This window comes from Schistocerca serialis, chromosome 4 (genome assembly GCF_023864345.2).
Source record: "Schistocerca serialis cubense isolate TAMUIC-IGC-003099 chromosome 4, iqSchSeri2.2, whole genome shotgun sequence".
NCBI classification, from domain to species: Eukaryota; Metazoa; Arthropoda; class Insecta; order Orthoptera; family Acrididae; genus Schistocerca; species Schistocerca serialis.
The window spans coordinates 328,401,862-328,422,461 of NC_064641.1; the positions used below are offsets into that span (position 1 = coordinate 328,401,862).

The 20,600-nt window shown below is 40.5% G+C and overlaps 1 protein-coding gene across 1 annotated transcript in view; it reads left to right on the plus strand.

Annotated features, from left to right (window-relative positions):
* LOC126474441 (pickpocket protein 28-like) overlaps positions 1 to 20,600 on the plus strand; it is a 217,466-nt gene that overhangs the window by 171,534 nt on the left and 25,332 nt on the right. Inside the window, exon 8 of the mRNA XM_050101911.1 lies at positions 15,957 to 16,019. Within this exon, the coding sequence (XP_049957868.1) occupies positions 15,957 to 16,019 (63 nt within the window). The remainder of the gene's footprint in view (positions 1 to 15,956; positions 16,020 to 20,600) is intronic.

The window sequence follows — 20,600 nt, forward strand, 5'->3', positions numbered from 1 at the left end:
CACAACTTCATATATATTTTTATTTGGTGTACTGCTAGCAACATTATCGTATCTTTCTCAATCCTCTACTGACTTTTATTTATGGTCTTCCCTCTGCCATTTCTTTACTGCAGTTTCAGACAGAAGCACTCAGACAGGCATCTGCTATTATTGAGAACTACTCTTTTTCATTAAACAGTCCTTGTTTGATACTTTTACACACCAGCCTGTCTTTCACTACAGCAGCGAACGATTTCAGCGCAGAGCATCGTAACTTCGATCACTCTCGCAGAATGTCTGCCATAGGGCATGCAGGCCATTGTCTCTCTTCTGAGCGGGAGACAGAGACTGCGCAGGCCAGCCTCAGGTCACCACAATGGCACAATCCTGCGACTTTCTAGCTGCTCACGCCAACACCTAATCATTAAATTTCATTTTCAGGGGTCTTACGAACCTATTCAAGCAGATGAGTTTCAAAGTAATTCTTCTATCAGAGATATGCTTCAAACCGAATGTCTCTTCACATTCGATCCGTCTCTCACGTTGTACAACTGTAAGGATTGATCGCGATAATTTCTGTGGTGGCAGGGTCTAAAACCGATAATAATAGGAACATAATTGACGTAATGTCGCGGGAACCGTGATATCTTTTGTTATAATAAAGAAACAAACACCGACGGGATCACTTCTTTTATTACTGTTGGTTGCGACAAACTGCTCGTTGCGGTATCAGACCTAACGATGATCTGCTACGCATTTTCTAACCAGTAGTAGGTAATAAACGAAGTGATAGAGACGGTATTTATTTATTTATGATAGTTAGTACCCTTGGATGCAAAAGTTAAAAGAGAATCAGAGTTCTTGTTTATCGAAGTTAATGTATCTAAGCAGAACTTATTAATACATATATACACCACCCAAAATCGGTGCAGTATCACTCTCATCAGCGTTGATCTCGCTAGTGCCAGTGCGAGCACAAAAACAAATATAGCCTTGCAGTTAAAATATCGCTCCCAGGAGGACGCAAGGGGACTATTTCACTCAGACGATGTGGGTATTATACCTCTGCACCCAATCCACTGCACGACATATCGCCAACCTCTTACGGACATAATAGCGCTAAAGAGGCCAGGTAAAGTAATTTATGCCTGTCAGATTTCTGCTTCTGGCCTCCCTGCCAGTGAAGTGATATTTTTAATGTATTCAGTGCAGGCAGCCAGAGGAAATTCTTAGTAATACGGAAACTTAAAACAAGTTAACAGATGTCCTACAAAAGGATTATTCAGATATCCTACGGCAGGATATAAGCAGTGAGCTGGTATTAGACGGTAATGTAGGAGAATTCAGTGTCAGACTTACTGCACTGTAAGTCAAACATATCCCTAAATGTTATGTGAAAGTAACGAGAGCTCCTGCTACATGACTGGCGACAGAACTAAAGTAGAAAATGAGTAAACGACACTCCGCAGCACGAAGACTTAAGGAAATTTTGGCGTTGCGCACTTTTCTTTTCACTTTGTTCCGCAGTTCACTGCATGAAATACGCGGTAACCTGCAGAACAAAGTGAATCAAAACGTGCGCAGTGCCAAAATCAGGCTTGTCCTCTCAGTTGTATGCAGGAAGTCGAACCCTGCAGCACTGTGGAAAGAACTGGGCAGCTTTGGCATAGGAAAGGCGAAACCTAAGGCCGTTTTTCAAGGCTCTGTATACCGACTGAATAACTTTTTCTCAGCAGCAGTCAGCTCGTAAGTTGTGATAAATTATCAGCCCCAAGATAGCACCGTGCGGACAGACGTGTCTTTTTTAAAACATGTTACTCTGCACACACACACACACACACACACACACACACACACACATATATATATATATACAGGGTGTCCCAGCTATCCTCTCCACCCAAAATATCTCTGGAACAATAACAGCTATTGGAAAACGACTTTCACCGGTATCAATGTAGGGCTGGGACCCATGAATGTACATATTTGGAAACATTATAAAACGAAAGCATATGTGTTTTTTAACACAAACTTATGTTTTTTTTAAATGGACCTCCTATAGTTTTTCTTCAGCAATCCATAGCATGTCAAAGCACATACACAATGGCGTTGATTGCATCGCAATATTCCCATTACATCCCGAGATATTGAGACGCGAAGTTGAAGCTTGAAACACCCGACATGCGATGCTAGCGCACGTCCTGAGGCTCAGGCGTGAACCCCATGCTGCCCGTAATCGCGATGTGATTGACATGCGTAATCACACTTCCATACTTATCAAGAGGTCCGAAACGAATAATACGGTCTGCTGCCATCCTGCATTAACGTCGTACATTCCAGCAGGTATTTATCCCACGGGATAGGGGTGATGCGGTTCTGTAACATATCTGTGTACCGCAACGTTAGTCACAAAGTTAACTTCGCTTATCGTTAATCCGTTACTAAAAAGGTAATGCCGTACAACGTTAAAACTTTACTTTACTGTAGATCTAGCGCAAGTGACAGCTAATCATTCACTCGTAATAGTAAAATTCATGTTGATGATTTTAGTGAAACGAGCAAGTGGACTAAAAGTTTTACCGTTGTTTAGGTAAAAATGTTTTGATTTGGGAAGTTCGGGTAGGACATAGAAGATGAATGTAAACATGTTTAACCAATTAGTTTTACTATCACATAATTATCAATGTTATGTTTATCTAATGCGTTAGATGATAAATTGTTGCAAACAAATGTTTCTTAACATCACTGGGTAAAATGGCCCTTTGTAGAAACGTCCACTGTGATACTAGCACTACATACTAAACGTAGCGTTCACATCTCATGCTCAAAGTGATGCCCATTGGCTTGCATACATAGGATCACTCTGCGGATGGAGGATGCCCTACTTCGTGCTACTGTTTCCTCTTTGATGGCTGTACAAGCATCAATAATGCGTTGCGTCATGTCCTCTGGTGTTGTTGGTTCATGTTGGTAAACACCATCCTTCACAGCTCCCCAAAGAAAATAATCCAGCGGTGTAAGGTCCGGAGATCGGGCACGCCACCTAACTGGGCCACCTCGTCCAGTCCACCTACCAGGGAACTTGCGGTTCAGAAGTCGTCGTGCTCGTAAGGCGTTATGTGCAGGGCAACCGTCATGCTGATACCACATGACCATTCTCCAGTTCAGAGGTACGTTGTCCAAGAGAACAGGAAGATTGTGTCGTATAAATCTGGAGTATTGTCTGCCATTTTGGATGCCATTTATAAGGAAAGGTCCGATAATGGTATCTCCAATAATCCCACACCAAACATTAACTTTCCACGGACGTTGATGCTCTACCTGACGGAGCCATTTTGGATTGTCTGCGGACCAATAATGCATATTCCTCATATTGACAATTCCTTTGTTGGAGAATGATGCCTCGTCGGTAAAAAGAACATCTGCAAAAAAATTTGGATTAGTCAGAAGTTTTTGCTGAGCCCACCGACAAAGTGTTACCCTATTGCGGAAGTCATTTCCATGAAGATCATGGTGTAAATGAACATGGTAAGGATGAGATTTATGACGTTTAAGAATACGCTGTGCACTTGATTTCGACACACCAACTTCACGTTCAATTTGACGTGTGCTGATTTGAGGATTCACAGCTATGGTAGCGAGCACAGCAACTTCAGCACGTTCATCTGTGCGTGTTCTAGGACGATGTCGAGGTCTTGGATTTAAGCTTCCCGTTTCACGTAGACGAGATGTGAGACGACCAAACATCCGGCGCGAAGGCGATGGCTTGTCAGGGACTCGTCTTCTGTACAGTCGTTCTGCCTGAACAGGATTTCGTCCACCTGCAACCGTGTACAGTACAGGTATGTAGAGTAGGGTAGAAAACAGACATATTAACTTAATGATCATAATGTTCGCTAACAGTACTATCAACAAACAAGCAACCTCATAACGTATTTCCCGTCAACGTACATTCTCCATAGATCAGCAGCATTTCTACCATATCTTCATGTGTGTACATTATACCGTACAGTATAAGTTCCAAACACAACGTTTATTCACAATGTGTACTACCTCCGTGCCGTCACTAGATTACTCTGATGCACGACTACACAGGCAAGCGGTGTACTGCACACCAAAGCAACAACAAATGGGATGCTCGGAGGGTGGTGGAGTACAGGAGTTTGCATGGGTCGCAAATCATAAACAAGGCGAAGTGGTAACTGTGGCAGTAGTGGAAACTACGTTGGACACTTGACTAGGTAGAGCCAGGCCCTGCGTGACAGGCACAATGGGTCATATAACGCATTAGATAAACCTTATTTTGGGTGTGCAGGATAAATAAGACAACCTGACTGGTGTACACCGATCGGTACTGGTTCATATTGTGTACGTAGATACGTAAAACGTGCAAGAGGGAAACCATTATGTGCTTATGAGAGTTGTTGGCAGCAGACAGTATTATTCGTTTCGGACCTCTTGATAAGTATGGACGTGTGATTACACATGTCAATCACATCGCGATTACGGGCAGCATGGGGTTCACGCCTGAGCCTCAGGACGTGCACTAGCAGCGCATGTCGGGTGTCTCAAGCGTCAACTTCGCGTCTCAATATCTCGGGATGTAATGGGAATATAGCGATGCAATCAACGCCATTGTGTATGTGCTTTGACATGCTATGGATTGCTGACGAAAAAATATAGGAGGTCCATTTAAAAAAACATAAGTTTGTGTTAAAAAACACATATGCTTTCGTTTTAGAATGTTTCCAAATATGTACATTCATGGGCCCCAGCCCCACATTGATACCGGTGAAAGTCGTTTTCCAATAGCTGTTATTGTTCCAGAGATATTTTGGGTGGACAAGATAGCTGGGACACCCTATATATATATTCGTAAGATATATATATATATATATATATATATATATATATATATATATATATATATATATATATATATATATGTCTTACGAAAAGCAGTCGATAATTTCTGCCGAGGCAGACGGTAATGACACAGTGATAATGTTGCCAGTACTGTTACAGCTATTACAGACGACTTCAGTTGGTCTTCGACCGATACCAAAAAACTGAAGTCCCAAAGTCACCTGGTGACTGTAGGCCAATCAGCATATTATCTTCAGTATCTAGAACTTCGGAAAGATTGTACATGAACAGATAACTGGTTACCACTAAAGCTTATAAAAGTCACTATAAATATGTATCAGCCTTCCCAAAAAGCCATAACACGGCAAGGTCATTAATCAAAGTGACTGACGACATCGAAAATATCCTGGAGAGGCATAAATCGATCGTTTTTTAAACACTGATTGACTTCAGCATGGCTTTTGATACCGTTGATTTGGTTTATCCATTATGAAAATATAACAGATACCTTAGAAATAATTGTCAGCGAATCATCTGTGCATCGCAGAAGATCATCACGTGAACGTGTCGTCTCTGCACTCCCCCAGGGTTCAGTTCTTGGTCCATTTCTTTTCTCTCTGTCTTCTTTTGGTTGGTCTGGCGTTTTCGGTTGCAGAGCTCTCTTAATTTGATGTACCAGTTCATTATGTATATGAGTGTACTTAAAACGTTAGTACACAGGGCTTATGTAGTGCCCAGCGCTGATAACCTACAGAATGAACTGGTACACCTGGAATAAATATTCTATAAGAATGGATGTACAAAAAATAAAATTAAGAGAGCTCTGCAAGTAAAAACGTCAGGCCAGTCAAAAGAAGAACACAGAGAAAGAAATGTAATCTACTGCCATTCTGCTGTATGTGAGAAATATCTCTTCAAAAACTGCAAAAATAATGAGGAACAATTAAAAGTTTGTGATCTTCCTATCGCCGGCCAAGATAGCGACTCTTCTAGGATCTGTGAAGGATGATTTGCTTACACTAAGGCAAATATGTGTGAAATACCTTCTGAGACATAGTACGTGCTGTAAAAGAACTTTGCATTGAACTTCAGCGATAGACTCGCCCACTACAGTCCAATAAACCTGCAGTGACTGAACATTGTATTCCAATTACCCATTTCTTGGATTAAGGAAAAGTTATTATACTGGCCACAGCCTGATCCTGCTAGGATTCAGTGGTCAAGGAAACTGTGAAAATACAATTAGCAGACAACCTGCTCAATCACGATGAGAGTTTCCTGCTCGGCAGATCATGAAAACACTTCATTTCACATCTGCGCTCTCAAAGGAAATATTGTTCTAGGTCTTCACTGCCAGGAATTGCAACATATGTCATCCATAATTATGGACATCAGAGGTAAACTGGTGTAAGTGGTATAGAACTAGCATTACAGGAGATCACAGAGAAGCTGCTGCGGCTCGGATTTTGTTTCCTGTAAAGTAAGTCAAATACACAATTATGAAGAGTCTTACTTTTTATATCCTTTGCTACTTGTCTCTATGTGTACTCTGTCTTTGTGAATGTTTCTGTGTAATATTACGAGGGGAATAGCACTTACGATATTTTACGTCTCAGAAATATATTTGTTATTTCCACTTAAGATATTTTCAATGTGCTTATTACAATAGTTCGTTGTCCATTTCATACATGTGTTTATCTTTGTTATTCAGGATTATTCTATAATATGTGAGTGGAAATATCAGAATTATTGGTATTGAAATCAAAGAATAAAAACAATCACGCGTATTCCATGCTAGTAGATAGATTAAGGGATATATAGATATATTAGGGGTATACTGCTTTCATTTCAAAAATGTAATTAAAATAGTATTTGCTGAGCAAAGTTTAAGAAAATAAAACAAAAATGACAGTTTCAACCATAGAAGCTTGCTTCTAGAAACTGAAGTACGTATAGCTTCTTTAAAACATGTCAAAATTCAACACGCATTAATTAATAAATTGAAAGAGAGGATAAAAATATGGTACGTAAATACTGAGTCCGCCTTACAATTATCTGATAATATCCTCGTCGTGTTCATTTCCTTCTGGGTCCTTCTCAGCTTGTGTTGACGTTTTCTGTAGCATACTTCTGTAGGAAAGTTAAAACATTGAAGCACACGTCTTAGTAGTTTTTATATATCTTTATACTTTTCCGTAACTATGGTTCTGACAGTATTTCGTGTAGCAGGAAGTTCTTCACGCTATACTGCCCTTCTTATTTGCTGTTGTACGTCAATCTCTAGAAATGCGCCATCAAAGGTTGTTTTATAGAACATATTTGTAGCTGCACATCTTGGCTAACTAAAAATTTTTCTGATGATAAACTTTTGGTTATCCACTTAATTAATAGTGATGATGATTCTCTTGAGACACGTTCAAAGTGTTTGAAATGGGCCTTTTGCATGTCATACACTTCATTCAGTTACTTGAAGCGTCATTGACGAGCAATTCCAATGGTATTTGAGCTCAAATTGCTTCTGGCTCGTTCAGTAACAGCCTGGACACCATATACCAATAATATTTTATGGCTGATCACTTTAAAATTAGAAAAACACACCTCAGCATCCAAATATGTGACACAGTCATGGTGAAATTATATTTCTGACCTCCACAGTTATCAGTTCATATCGTAAGTTCCTCAGATTGAGTTTCAGGCAGAGCCTACTACAGCAAAAAAGGTGACACTTCCTTAGGTTCACGACCTGCAACTGTTTCATCTCACATGCAACTATAGGATTTCTGCTCTGAAGCATCAAGAATTGTCAAATTATATGTCCAGAGCTTTCTTAGATAAAACACACTGGAATTAACATGATGTGGTGTCGGCGAACATTTCTGGAAATCTATAATGGCAACCTTTGTTTTGATCCGGGTTCTTTTGACCAATTTTTGTAAATGGTCTTGTTTTTGTACGCTGCATCAGCTTCTGCTAAGTGAGCATCATCTGATTTAATCTGGATTGCATCTTCATTTGTTATACGAATTTTTGGTTTCACCTGAAACTCGTCACAGTTATCACAGGTATAATTAGCAGTTTCCTTGAAACGTAAGCTAAACTCTGTGTTAAAATGTCATGGTAAATCACTGCTTTGCTATTAACTCTTGCATCACTTTGTTTTCCTTGCAGTGCTCTACGTACAAAGAATACATTTTTGGTGTATTGAGATGGCTTCCCAGATACAGTCTTCCAGATTTCTATGCTGTATCGACTCTCGCTTGTGGGTAACATTCCGATGTGAATTTTGATACAGATCTTTCTACATATCTACATCTACATCCATACTCCGCAAGCCACCTGACGGTGTGTGGCGGAGGGTACCTTGAGTACCTCTACCGGTTCTTCCTTCTATTCCAGTCTCGTATTGTTCGTGGAAAGAAGGATTGTCGGTATGCATCTGTGTGGACTCTAATCTCTCTGATTTTATCCTCGTGGTCTCTTCGCAAGATATACGTAGGAGGGAGCAATATACTGCATGACTCTTCGGTGAAGGTATGTTCTCGAAACTTCAACAAAAGCCCGTACCGAGCTACTGAGCGTCTCTCCTGCAGAGTCTTCCACTGGAGTTTATCTATCATCTCCGTAACGCTTTCGCGATTACTAAATGATCCTGTAACGAAGCGTGCTGCTCTCCGTTGGATCTTCTCTATCTCTTCTATTAACCCTATCTGGTACGGATCCCACACTGCTGAGCAGTATTCAAGCAGTGGGCGAACAAACGTACTGTAACCTACTTCCTTTGTTTTCGGATTGCATTTCCTTAGGATTCTTCCAATGAATCTCAGTCTGGCATCTGCTTTACCAACGATCAACTTTATATGATCATTCCATTTTAAATCACTCCTAATATGTACTCCCAGATAATTTATGGAATTAACTGCTTCCAGTTATCAACCTGCTATTTTGTAGCTAAATGATAAGGGATGTATCTTTCTATGTATTCGCAGCACATTACACTTGTCTACATTGAGATTCAATTGCCATTCTCTGCACCATGCGTCAATTCGCTGCAGATCCTCCTGCATTTCAGTACAATTTTCCATTGTTACAACCTCTCGATATACCACATCATCATCCGCAAAAAGCCTCAGTGAACTTCCGATGTTATCCACAAGGTCATTTATGTATATTGTGAATAGCAACGGTCCTACGACACACCCCTGCGGCACACCTGAAATCACTCTTACTTCGGAAGACTGCTCTCCTTTGAGAATGACATGCTGCGTTCTGTTATCTAGGAACTCTTCAATCCAATCACACAATTAGTCTGATAGTCCATATGCTCTTACTTTGTTCATTAAACGACTGTGGGGAACTGTATCGAACGGCTTGCGGAAGTCAAGAAACACGGCATCTACCTGGGAACCCGTGTCTATGGCCCTCTGAGTCTCGTGGACGAATAGCGCGAGCTGGGTTTCACACGACCGTCTTTTTCGAAACCCATGCTGATTCCTACAGAGTAGATTTCTAGTCTCCAGAAAAGTCATTATACTCGAACATAATATGTGTTCCAAAATTCTACAACTGATCGTCGTTAGAGATATAGGTCTTCAGTTCTGTACATCTGTTCGACGTCCCTTCTTGAAAACGGGGATGACCTGTGCCCTTTTCCAATCCTTTGGAACGCTACGCTCTTCTAGAGACCTACGGTACACCGCTGCAAGAAGGGGGGCAAGTTCCTTCGCGTACTCTGTGTAAAATCGAACTGGTATCCCATCAGGTTCAGCGCCCGTTCCTCTTTTGAGCGATTTTAATTGTTTCTCTATCCCTCTGTCGTCTATTTCGATATCTTGTTTCTTCGTCCTTAGGTGGAACCTTCTTTCGTCTCTGATCTGATTAAACAATTCCAACAGTATTTTTTTCGGTGAACGCAGTCCTGACATACATTTCGAGAAATACACGAAGTATTTAAGAAAAATGGTTTGTAAGCTTAAAGTCTTTTGCCACGAACTTCAAACAAGTAATGAAGTCTCACGTTAAGCCTAAATCCGCTCTCTTGTAATATTCTTCAACCCACATTTTTGGGATTACGTGTGAAGCCACACATAATCTCTCAAAGTCATCGTTATTTCTTTGTTTCCAGAAACTGTTGAAAATACCCTGCCTGTCTTCAGAAGTTATGTTTTCTGAACATTTTCTTTTGCAAGAAGAAATGACTAGTAGTGGTACAGGGTACCCACCGCCACGCATTATTTGGTGGCTTGCGCGGTATGTATGCAGATGTAGATGTAGATATACATGAAAGCTTAACACAGTTTGTCGAAACAATTGCATAGGTTTTAAATGTGTACTCTGCACCTGCTTCTCTGCATCTTTTCCTTGTATTACACTTCCACTTAGTGTGGTGATGCAGAAATAAACTTTCCTCGCTCAGCAGCTCACAATGTGCTGCATAAACGACTTCGCTTGCACGCTTATAAAGTTTAAAATGTGCAAGCATTGAAGCGAAATGACTTACAACGTAGCCAGAGTTTGCTAATGGGGTGGATCAAATTCTAATCTAGGAAATGTCGTTTTCTGTGATCAATAGATCTTTCACACTTGTAGGAAGGTTTACCGGCACAACATTATTCTGCATTTCGAAAAAACTCCATGGTTTTCAGGAAGATGTCAAAGACAACGAAAAGTGAATTTGTGGTGTGCGTTGATGAAAGACTACATAGTTAGACCACTTTTCTTCATCGAAGAAACACTAATGGGAACCGTTTATCTGGACCTGTGTGAGTAATCTGCTGTCACTTAGCTTCTTCTCAGCACAATCATGTTCGTGGCTTCCTGTGTTGAACATTTTCGCTGTGATGGCTAATCCGTGATGGAACAACGATGTGGCGATCTCCGTACATAAGCCCTCTAGCCCTCTGGATTTCTTCCTGTGAGGTTATGTGTATGTCTCGCCTGTACCTTATCTTGGAAATCCCCGCAGAGAAATTGTGGGTGCAATAACCTTCATCACCCCATACATGCTTGTGCACATGTGGGTTGAGACAGACCATCGTCTAGACAGTGTGTGGGCTACGAAAGAAGCCCAAATGGAAGTTTATCAGTTTTTTGTTCAAAACTTTTTGAATTACTTTACATGATACGACAAACCTCAAGTATGCATACCTCAATTGCATTTGATAATCACGAAGTTTTCATGTGGACATCCCGTATTTTTACTGCCAGGACGCTGACTGATTCGAGTTTCCTTGTCTGTTCTTTGCCCTATGCAACTTTTATGTAATATTGTTTCTCTTGAACGTTATTTAAACTCTTAGCTGTCTCTGATTCTTGTGTACTAGTTTAGTTTCAGATTCTGTCACTGGTTGCTACGATCTGTTTGTGCACATACTGGTCTCTTGTCGAAGGTATTCGTCGACATTCTCAATTTTGTTTTGCAATAGTCTCTTCATTTTCCTCGGGTATAGTGGAAAAACTGGTAGAAGCCGACTTCGGGGAAGATCAGTTTGGATTCCGTAGAAATGTTGGAACACGTGAGGCAGTACTGACCCTACGACTTATCTTAGAAAATAGATTAAGGAAAGGCAACCTACATTTCTAGCATTTGTAGACTTAGAGAAAGCTTTTGACAATGTTGACTGGAATACTTTCTTTCAAATTCTGATGGTGGCAGGAGTAAAATACAGGGAGCGAAAGGCTATTTACAATTTGTACAGAAACCAGATGGCAGTTATAAGAGTCGAGGGGCATGAAACGCAAGCAGTGGTTGGGAACGGAGTGCGACAGGGTTGTAGCCTATCCCCGATGTTATTCAATCTGTATATTCAGCAAGCAGTAAAGGAAACAAAAGAAAAATTCGGAGTAGCAATTAAAATCCATGGAGAAGAAATAAAAACTTTGAGGTTCACCGATGACATTGTAATTTTGTCAGAGACAGCAAACTACCTAGAAGAGCAGCTGAACGGAATGGACAGTCTCGTGAAAGGAGGATATAAGATGAAGATCAACAAAAGCAAAGCGAGGATAATAGAATGTAGCCGATTTAAATCGGGTGATGCTGGGGGTATTAGATTAGGAAATGAGACACTTAAAGTAGTAAGTGAGTTTAGCTATTTGGGGAGCAAGTGACTGATGAAATGAGTTTAGCTATTTGGGGAACAAGTAACTGATGATGGTCGAAGTAGAGAGGATACTGGCAATGGCAAGGAATGCGCTTCTGAAGAAGAGAAATTTGTTAACATCGAGTATAAATTTAAGTGTCAGGAAGTCGTTTCTGAAAGTATTTGTATGGAGTGTAGCCATACATGGAAGTGAAACGTGGACGATAAATAGTTTAGGCAAGAAGAGAAGAGAAGCTTTCGAAATGTGGTGCTACAGAAAAGTGCTGAAGATTAGATGGGTAGATCACATAACTAATGAGGAGGTATTGAACAGAATTGGGTAGAAGAGAAATTTGTGGCACAAATTGACTAGAAGAAGAGATCGGTTGGTAGGACATATTCGGAGGCCTCAAGGGATCACCAATTTAGTATTGGAGGGCAGCGTGGAGGATAAAAATCGTAGAGGGAGACCAAGAGATGAATACACTAAACAGACTCAGAAGGATGTAGGTTGCAGTAGGTACTGGGAGATGTAGAAGCTTGCACACGGTAGAGTAACATGGAGAGCTGCATCAAACCAGTCTCTGGACTGAAGACCACAACAACAACAGTGATTATCCTAATCCAATCTCATTTTTTGCATTATTGTTTAGTTATTTATGCATTGATTTCACTTGGCCAGCTTGGGTTTTCATTCCCTCTACCAAATCTAACCAGATATCGTTAGCGTACAGTACATAAGCAGTATATAATGACAGTAATTATAGTAACGATAACATAAGGGGTTATCAAAAGGTTTCCGTTTGAGGGAATTGCTGCAGTGTATATGCAGCGTAGCGTAACTTCGATACGGCTATATAACTACCGACATGTAGGCAAGGGATTTGTGTTGCATTCGTGTCTTTCCGACATGCGTGAGGTAAATGCCGAAACGTGAATTATGGCGACTTGATTACCAAATGTATCCCAACAGGACTGCCGTACTGTTATTCTTTTCTTGGTTGCCGAAGGGCAAACACCGGTAGACATCCACCGCAGATGAAGAATGAGGCAGCATGTCTACCGAAAACCAACTGCAACAAGGAATGTTGCTGTTTCATGATGAAGCACTTCCCCATACGCTTAACGCAGAAGTTACGCCAACTAAAGGGGGAGGCACTCGAGCACCTGCTCTACAGTCGTGGTCTCTCCTTGTGCGTTTGTCACGCCTTCGGTCTCCTAAAACCGCCTTGAAGGGTCGGCGATTCTTGACGGAAGAGGATGTGCAACAGGCAATTACGGACTTCTTCATGCAGCAGGACACAGTGTCTTACCAAACAGGTATTTTCAACATGATGCGTCGGTGCGATGTTTGCCTCAACGCTCATGGCAATTTTACGTGATTGACAGACCGATTCTGGGCATACGGTCTTCGAACGGAAACTTTTGATGGCCCTTTATATGCTTTTAAAGAATACGCGGAATTTTAGAGATGACAGCCTTGCAACATTGTTTTTATGTAACGATTTCCTTTTTACGTTCTTTCTCGAATGTAATAACGTCTTTTAGGAGGTGTGGCTGCAGTGCCTAAGAAATCAATGCGGAGAAGTTGTTGACTGAGCAGATGAAGAGCAAGAAATAATAGCGAAAGATTGGCAAATTAGATAAAAAGAAAAAAATAGGAATATAAAGGTACTAGAAAAGCATGGACATGTTTCTTGAAGTTTCCCGGTGGATTGAATACTCCATTATTTTTCAGGAGTGCATCTGTGATATTATTAACTCGTGTACCAATATGTCGGCTGACAAGCTGTCAGCCTTTCTCAAGGTGAATCGCAAGATTTTTAATGCATTTTGCATCGTGGAGTAAACGCGCATCCGTGAACGATAAAACTGTTGATAACAAGAGCATTAGCCATAGATAAAACTTTACGCCTTTAAAAGTAAAACAAAACAAGCACAACGTGAGCGAAGCCACAGTGCTTATGAAGTATTTGGTTGGTAATTTGGAGGTCAGAGGTAAACTAACGTAACTGAAAAAAATTACTATTTTGAGATTTTTCTCGCATGTAGCTTGTTTAAGTCGTACCTTCCTAGTGATAAACTAATGCATGTGCTTATTTCACAGAAAATAAATTAAGCAAGGTGGTACTTCCGTGTGTGTAACCTGAAACCCAGTGATCATACGACGATGGAGCCGAATGTAGTCAACCGCGCTCCTTATCATATCGGCTGTTAAGATAGTTTGCCTTTCCGTGATATATTACTCCCGTATTATTATATGCATTGTTAAACACTTGAAAATAGCAAACTGCTGTAGGTTTTGATGCCTGGAGTACCATTTTTTGACAGACTCGAAGAATAAAATGAATTCTATTAGTGGAAGTCAAAGGATCGTGGAATTAGCGCCAAAGTTAGTAAAGGAAGCAAATGTTTAAGAACTTTAACTACTAGTATTCTATTCTGCAATCTGAATCCATCATCAACCAATAAATCTCAGTAAGCACGCATATCAATTAAAGATTATAAGACATTCGTTTTAGCGCAAAATAACGAAGCTCTTAATGTACATTCCCTGATTTAGAATAATTATGATCTGAATGCTTTACCTCCAGTCGACGGTACTAATAACAATGAAAATGTCTCAGATCCTAACATAACTGCAGAAGCAGCTCTTCCTTCCGACGAACATGGCTGGAACACATAACTGTCACGACTGGAACGGCTGTCATACGATCGATCGAAAGTACACATCAGTTACTCATAATGTGTCATTTGCATCCAGCAAAATTCATCACTTTTGCGGAATAATACTATTTCCCTTATTTACTCAGGAAAACGACACTGTGAATGTACTGGGTGCTGTGTCTTTACCTTATGACAAATGATATTCATGGTATCGTTATGTTGCTGAAAAACCAAAATCCCCGGTATTCAGTTTTCAGTTTCCTTGCTGGTTGGCTGTGTGATATACATTTACGTAAATGTACGTAAACAAACTCTCCTCAGACTGACACGCAATTACTGCGATTTAAATTCAACTAATGGTGACATTAATCATTTTAAGCTCTATTAATTTTGTTGCTGCCTTATGTTTTGAGGTCTGCGTCTTTCTCACATGTGGTAGCTGACGATAAATTAATAGGGTCACGAGAACATTGGCAAGAAATGCAACTATGAAATAGACGGTGTGGAGATCGAACGCAGTCGTACCGAGGCAGAGAACATTGGCGGTTAACTTTCCTTTAACCATGAGGGTGTACAATCACATCGGATGGCTGATAAATAAGGAGAGGTTGCTTATTAATCACTGTGTCTAATGCCTTGGATGACAATAGTACAAGACGATGCACTGGGCTGTCTCTAGAGATGTAGAAATTTGTGGTAATTACTTAGAATCTGAAATGAAACAGAAGGAACCGCTTGAAAAAAAAAAAAACATCACAGACGCTTAACTTTACATGATGCCGCAACCCGCAAGTACCTGTGTCTCATACTTCCTTTTGCTAGCTACATTTGGAGTTTAGGGTGATTTCATGTGGAACTCTATAATGCAGTATTTGATGGAGGAAGAAAGAGGAATCTAAATCATAATACAAGTATTACGTAAATAGGGATGGAAAGTAGTTATCATTACCTCATATCAGCTTATGCAGTACATTTCAGACGGGCTAATATAACCCAGAAAACGTGCAGCGAACTACCTAAACAACCATTTTGGAAACTATTTGTGCACTGCTCGGCTCATGTCTAAGCTACGTTACACTTCTGCTGAGATTTTAATAACGATTAATGGCCGACTGCCTAGGTCTTATGTTCTGTGAACCACGTTAGATGGACAGAAATTAAACTGTTTAATTTGCGCCAAGTTTAGAAAGTTGATTATAAGTTTATACATAACATGTTTAATTTCTCTGTCGAAGTGTACTTCTTAGCAGCTGTAGAGTAAACCTTAATTACTAAGTTCAAGTGCATCTTTGACAATTTGTACGTTTCAAATTATATTATAAGATACTGACAACCATAAATGAGAATAGTTTTTATTCTCTGCAGAAGACTCCAAGACGCCGATATGCAGCAGCATCAAGAGCGAGGCGTGTGCTAATAAAGCTCTAGGTGAGTATCACTTATTCGGAGACGGAATCGATACATTGTCTCGAGTAGCCAAATGCTTCTCAAGAGCATTCGCTGCTGTAGTTTATCGCATCTTGGACATTAATTGCTTTAAAAAAATTGTAACTATTTCACAGCTACATTGAAAAAAAAATTCCTTCACCGTAAATATGAAACTATACATGCTGACATCTTGGGAGTGCTGCCTCTGTAATGTATTTAGCGGATTACGCCAGGGTAACATTTTACCTCATACTCTTCTTAATGTTGTAGGACGAGTGGCTTACCTTTATTCCTTGTTCTTCATTGCAGACTGCGCACCTGTTTTTTGAGCGCCGTTGATATAATAACTGTTTCTCCGACAAGATACATTCCGTGTGACCACAAAGTTATCTTTATTGAGATTCACGTACGCTATTCGTCTGAGACACATGTAAATTCTGTCCAGTGTGTTTTCGCCGTCCAGTGGCATTTTTTATCTGAAAATGAACGGAGGAAGTTTAATATTTAACATCAAGTTGGTGACCTTGTCATTCCTGTGGGAGTGCTACACCGGATAAAGAAAGAAAGGGGAAGGACACTGTGCGTGTCATTTTCAAGGACAAGATCTCGGCATTCACCATAATCGAATTTTTGTGATCCACAGAAAATGCTCCTCCCGAGCACGTGTTCATTTCGCTAGCTACGGTGCGTCTGTGACGTGGAGGTAGGGGACCTGTCGAAAATTAATGTTAAGTGATTTCTTAAAGAGCAAAATGTTATCACGACGCTAGCCTAATGAACCCGACAGTAGCTCCCCGAACTCGATCCCAGTCTGGTCATCTCCCCTGGCGCAGTGCACTTTACGCTATACTATAAATCGCATAATTGTGGCAGACTGTAGCAGTGATAAACGGAACACAGAATATCATCATGACACTTGTAAACTTAGACCAAGGCAAAATTAACTGTGCATAATTTCAAGAAATCAGTGATGAAGTTCTAAGATAAGCGCGCAATTTCCATTATTGACAAAAGCAAAGGGGAAGTACTGTGAGCGAAATAATTAGAACGGAACGTTAGGCTAGGTATGTGAATCGTCGAGACAGGCTTGCCTCTGTCTTCTCTGTCGAAAAACCAGTACGGTAAATTTAGAAATATGATGACGTCTTTTAATTCACTCTACTGCAGCACTTGCTGTTATATTGATATTCGGTTTAGCCAGTAGCTGAACAACTTGAAATTCATGGTAGGTGCTCAGCAACATTTCGAATTCATGTATTCTGTACAGAGACCATGTCACGAATTAATAGTATCTTAAGCTTTCATAAAAGAGTGGTAGTAAAAGCATATTTAGCTTTCACAAAGAAGTGACACTAAAAACGCAAAGTTCGCTGACGACATTGCTAAAAGTGTAGAAGGTTTCTTATAAGTATTAGATATAGTGGTCAGCATACCAAGAACAGGATTGTGATTGAAGATGCAAGAGCTGAAGACGCAAGTGATGAAAAGTAGAAGTAAGAACCTACTACAGTTCCAAATATCGAAATACTTAGGAGAACTAGTGTAAGTTTTAATTATTCACGAAGAAAGGCCATAAGAAATAGTGAAAGAACGTAAGACTGTGTGTTACAGGCCAAAACACCGTTCTTTAAGGCAATAAAGTTTTGCAAATGTCAAATACTATTCCATTCCTAAGTAAGAAGTTGTAAAAACTGTGCTATTGGACTAAATGGTGAACAGATGTAAATTGTGGACAACGAGGAAAACAGCAGCAGACAAATTAGAATATTCAGGAAACTATTAGAATAAATTGACAAATAAAGTATGAGGCACAATAGTATTATACAGAGTAGCTAGAGGAACAAGTATTCATTGAGAAGGGATGGTCTGGGGGTTGTTCTGGAGCATCATGGTGTAGCTACGGGAAGCAATAGAAAATGAAAATTGTGGTTGGAGTTACTCGCTAATACATGTAAGATCGATTGATAAATATTCTGGGTGAGTGGTAGAAAATGGAAGCTCCTGCTCCAGGGAAACAGTAAAATACGTAGCATCGGTAACCGAGATACTAGTGACACAATGTATGCAGAAATCGCAGGGTTGGCACGTAGCAGAACGAAAGTAACGACTACGCTAGACCAGTCGAAGAAATGAAGACCGTTGAAAAGAGCCATTGAGTTTGCAGTTTACCTCGTTAGTAGCAAATGTAGTGAAAGATATACGTGTTACAAAAACTGATTGCCCAAAATATATAAATATCTCCGGAAGGGTCTTATAGATACTCACTGTGAAGCAGTTTTCCTCTACTGATGCCTAGTCGTTCTGTCTAATCTGTTTTTCATTGTTATTGTGGGATGCGATGGTGCGGAGAGTCCCTACTTCGCCGAACGTTATCAGTCAATGTTCTGGTTACTTGTACAGTTTATTGTTTTGTTAATAGCGCTGCAAGTGAAATGACTGAAGGGGCAGAGTCTCAGTGCCGGCACGCAGTCTTCTCCTGTACAGTAGCACCAAAGGTGCTGCCAGGATTAACGTCTCCATTAAACAACAGTTTTATGCCCTCACTCCGTGAAATGTAACCGGAATTGCGCTCTCATGATGGTGATAAGGAATTGTACGTCACTATCTCACATCAGTTTGCATGTCTAGGATTAAGGCATGGTAAGTGCTTCTGGAAACTGCGAAACCATCGGTAACAGAAGAAATAATTCAGTTGATCGATGAGAGAAGGAAGTACAGAAACGTTCAGGGAAATTCAGGCACACGAAAATACAAGTCACTTAGAAATAAAATAAATAGGATCTGCAGGGAAGCTAAAGCGAAATAGCTGCTTGGAAAATGTGAAGAAATAGAAAAAGAAAAAAATGTTGGAAGGATTGACTCAGCATACAGGAAAGTGAAAACAACCTGCGGTGAAACTAAAAACAAGGATGGTAACATTAAGACTTAAATGGGAATTTCACAGTTAAATACACAGGAGAGAGCGGATAGATGGAAAGAGTAGATAGAAGGCCTCTATGAAGGGGTGGATTTGTCGGGCGACATGATAAAAGAACAAACAGGAGTTGACGGGGAAGCGATGGGGGATCCAGTATTCGAATCAGAAATTAAAAGGCGGCTTGACTGATTAAGATCAAATAAAACATTCCATCGGAATTTCTAAAATGACTGGGGGAAGTGGCAACAAAACGAATATTCACGTTGGCGTGTAGGATGTATGAGACTGGCAATATACCATCAGATTTTCGAAAAAATAGCATTCACACAATTCCAAAGATAGCAGGAGCAAGAATCATCGCAGAATCAGCTTGCTAGCTTTTCCATCCAAATTACTGACGAGAATAATTCACAGAATAATGGGAAAGAAAATTGAGGATGTGTTAGATGACGATCATTTTGGCTTTAGGAAAGGTAAAGGCGCCAGAGAGGCAGTTTTAACGTTGCGGTTGATAATGGAAGCTATGTTGTTGTGGTCTTCAGTCCTGAAACTGGTTTGATGCAGCTCTTCATGGTACTCTATTCTGTGCAAGCTTCTTCATCTCCCAATACTTACTGCAACCTACTTCTTTCTGAATCTGCTTATTGTATTCATCTCTTGGTCTCCCTCTACGACGTTTACCCACCACGCTGCCCTCCAATGCTAAATTTGTGATCCCTTGATGCCTCAGAACATGCCCTACCAACCGGTCCCTTCTTCTTGTCAAGTTGTGCCACAAACTCTTCTTCTCCCCAATTCTATTCAATACCTCCTCAGTAGTTATGTGATCTACCCATCTCATCTTCAGCATTCTTCAGTAGCACCACATTTCGAAAGCTTCTATTCTCTTCTTGTCCAAACTATGTAGCGTCCATGTTTCACTTCCATACATGGCTACACTCCATACAAATACTTTCAGAAACGACTTCCTGACACTTAAATCTATAATCGACGTTAACAAATTTCTCTTCTTCAGAAATGCTTTCCTTGCCATTGCCAGTCTACATTTTATATCCTCTCTACTTCGACCATCTTCAGTTATTTTGCTCCCCAAATAGCAAAAATCCTTTACTCAAAAATGGCTCTGAGCACTATGGGACTTAACTGCTGAGGTCATCAGTCTCCTAGAATTTAGAACTACTTAAACCTAACTAACCTAAGGACATCACTCTCATCCATACCCGAGGCAGGAGTTGAACCTGCGGTCGCGCGGTTCCAGACTGTAGCGCCTAGAACCGCTCGGCCACTCCACTCGGCTAAACTCCTTTACTACTATAAGTGACTCATTTCCTAATCTAATTCCCTCAGCATCACCCGACTTAATTCGACTACATTCCATTATCCTCGTTTTGCTTTTGTTGATGTTCATCTTATATCCCCCTTTCAAGACACCGTCCATTCCGTTCAACTGCTCTTCCAAGTCCTTTGCTGTCTCTGACGGAATTACAATGTCATCGGCGAACCTCAAAGTTTTTATTTCTTCTCTATGGATTTCAATACCTACTCCGAATTTTGCTTTTGTTTCCTTTACTGTTTGCTCAATATACAGATTGAATAACATCGGGGAGAGGCTACAACCCTGTCTCACTCTCTTCCGAACTGCTGCTTCCCTGTATTTTACCCTG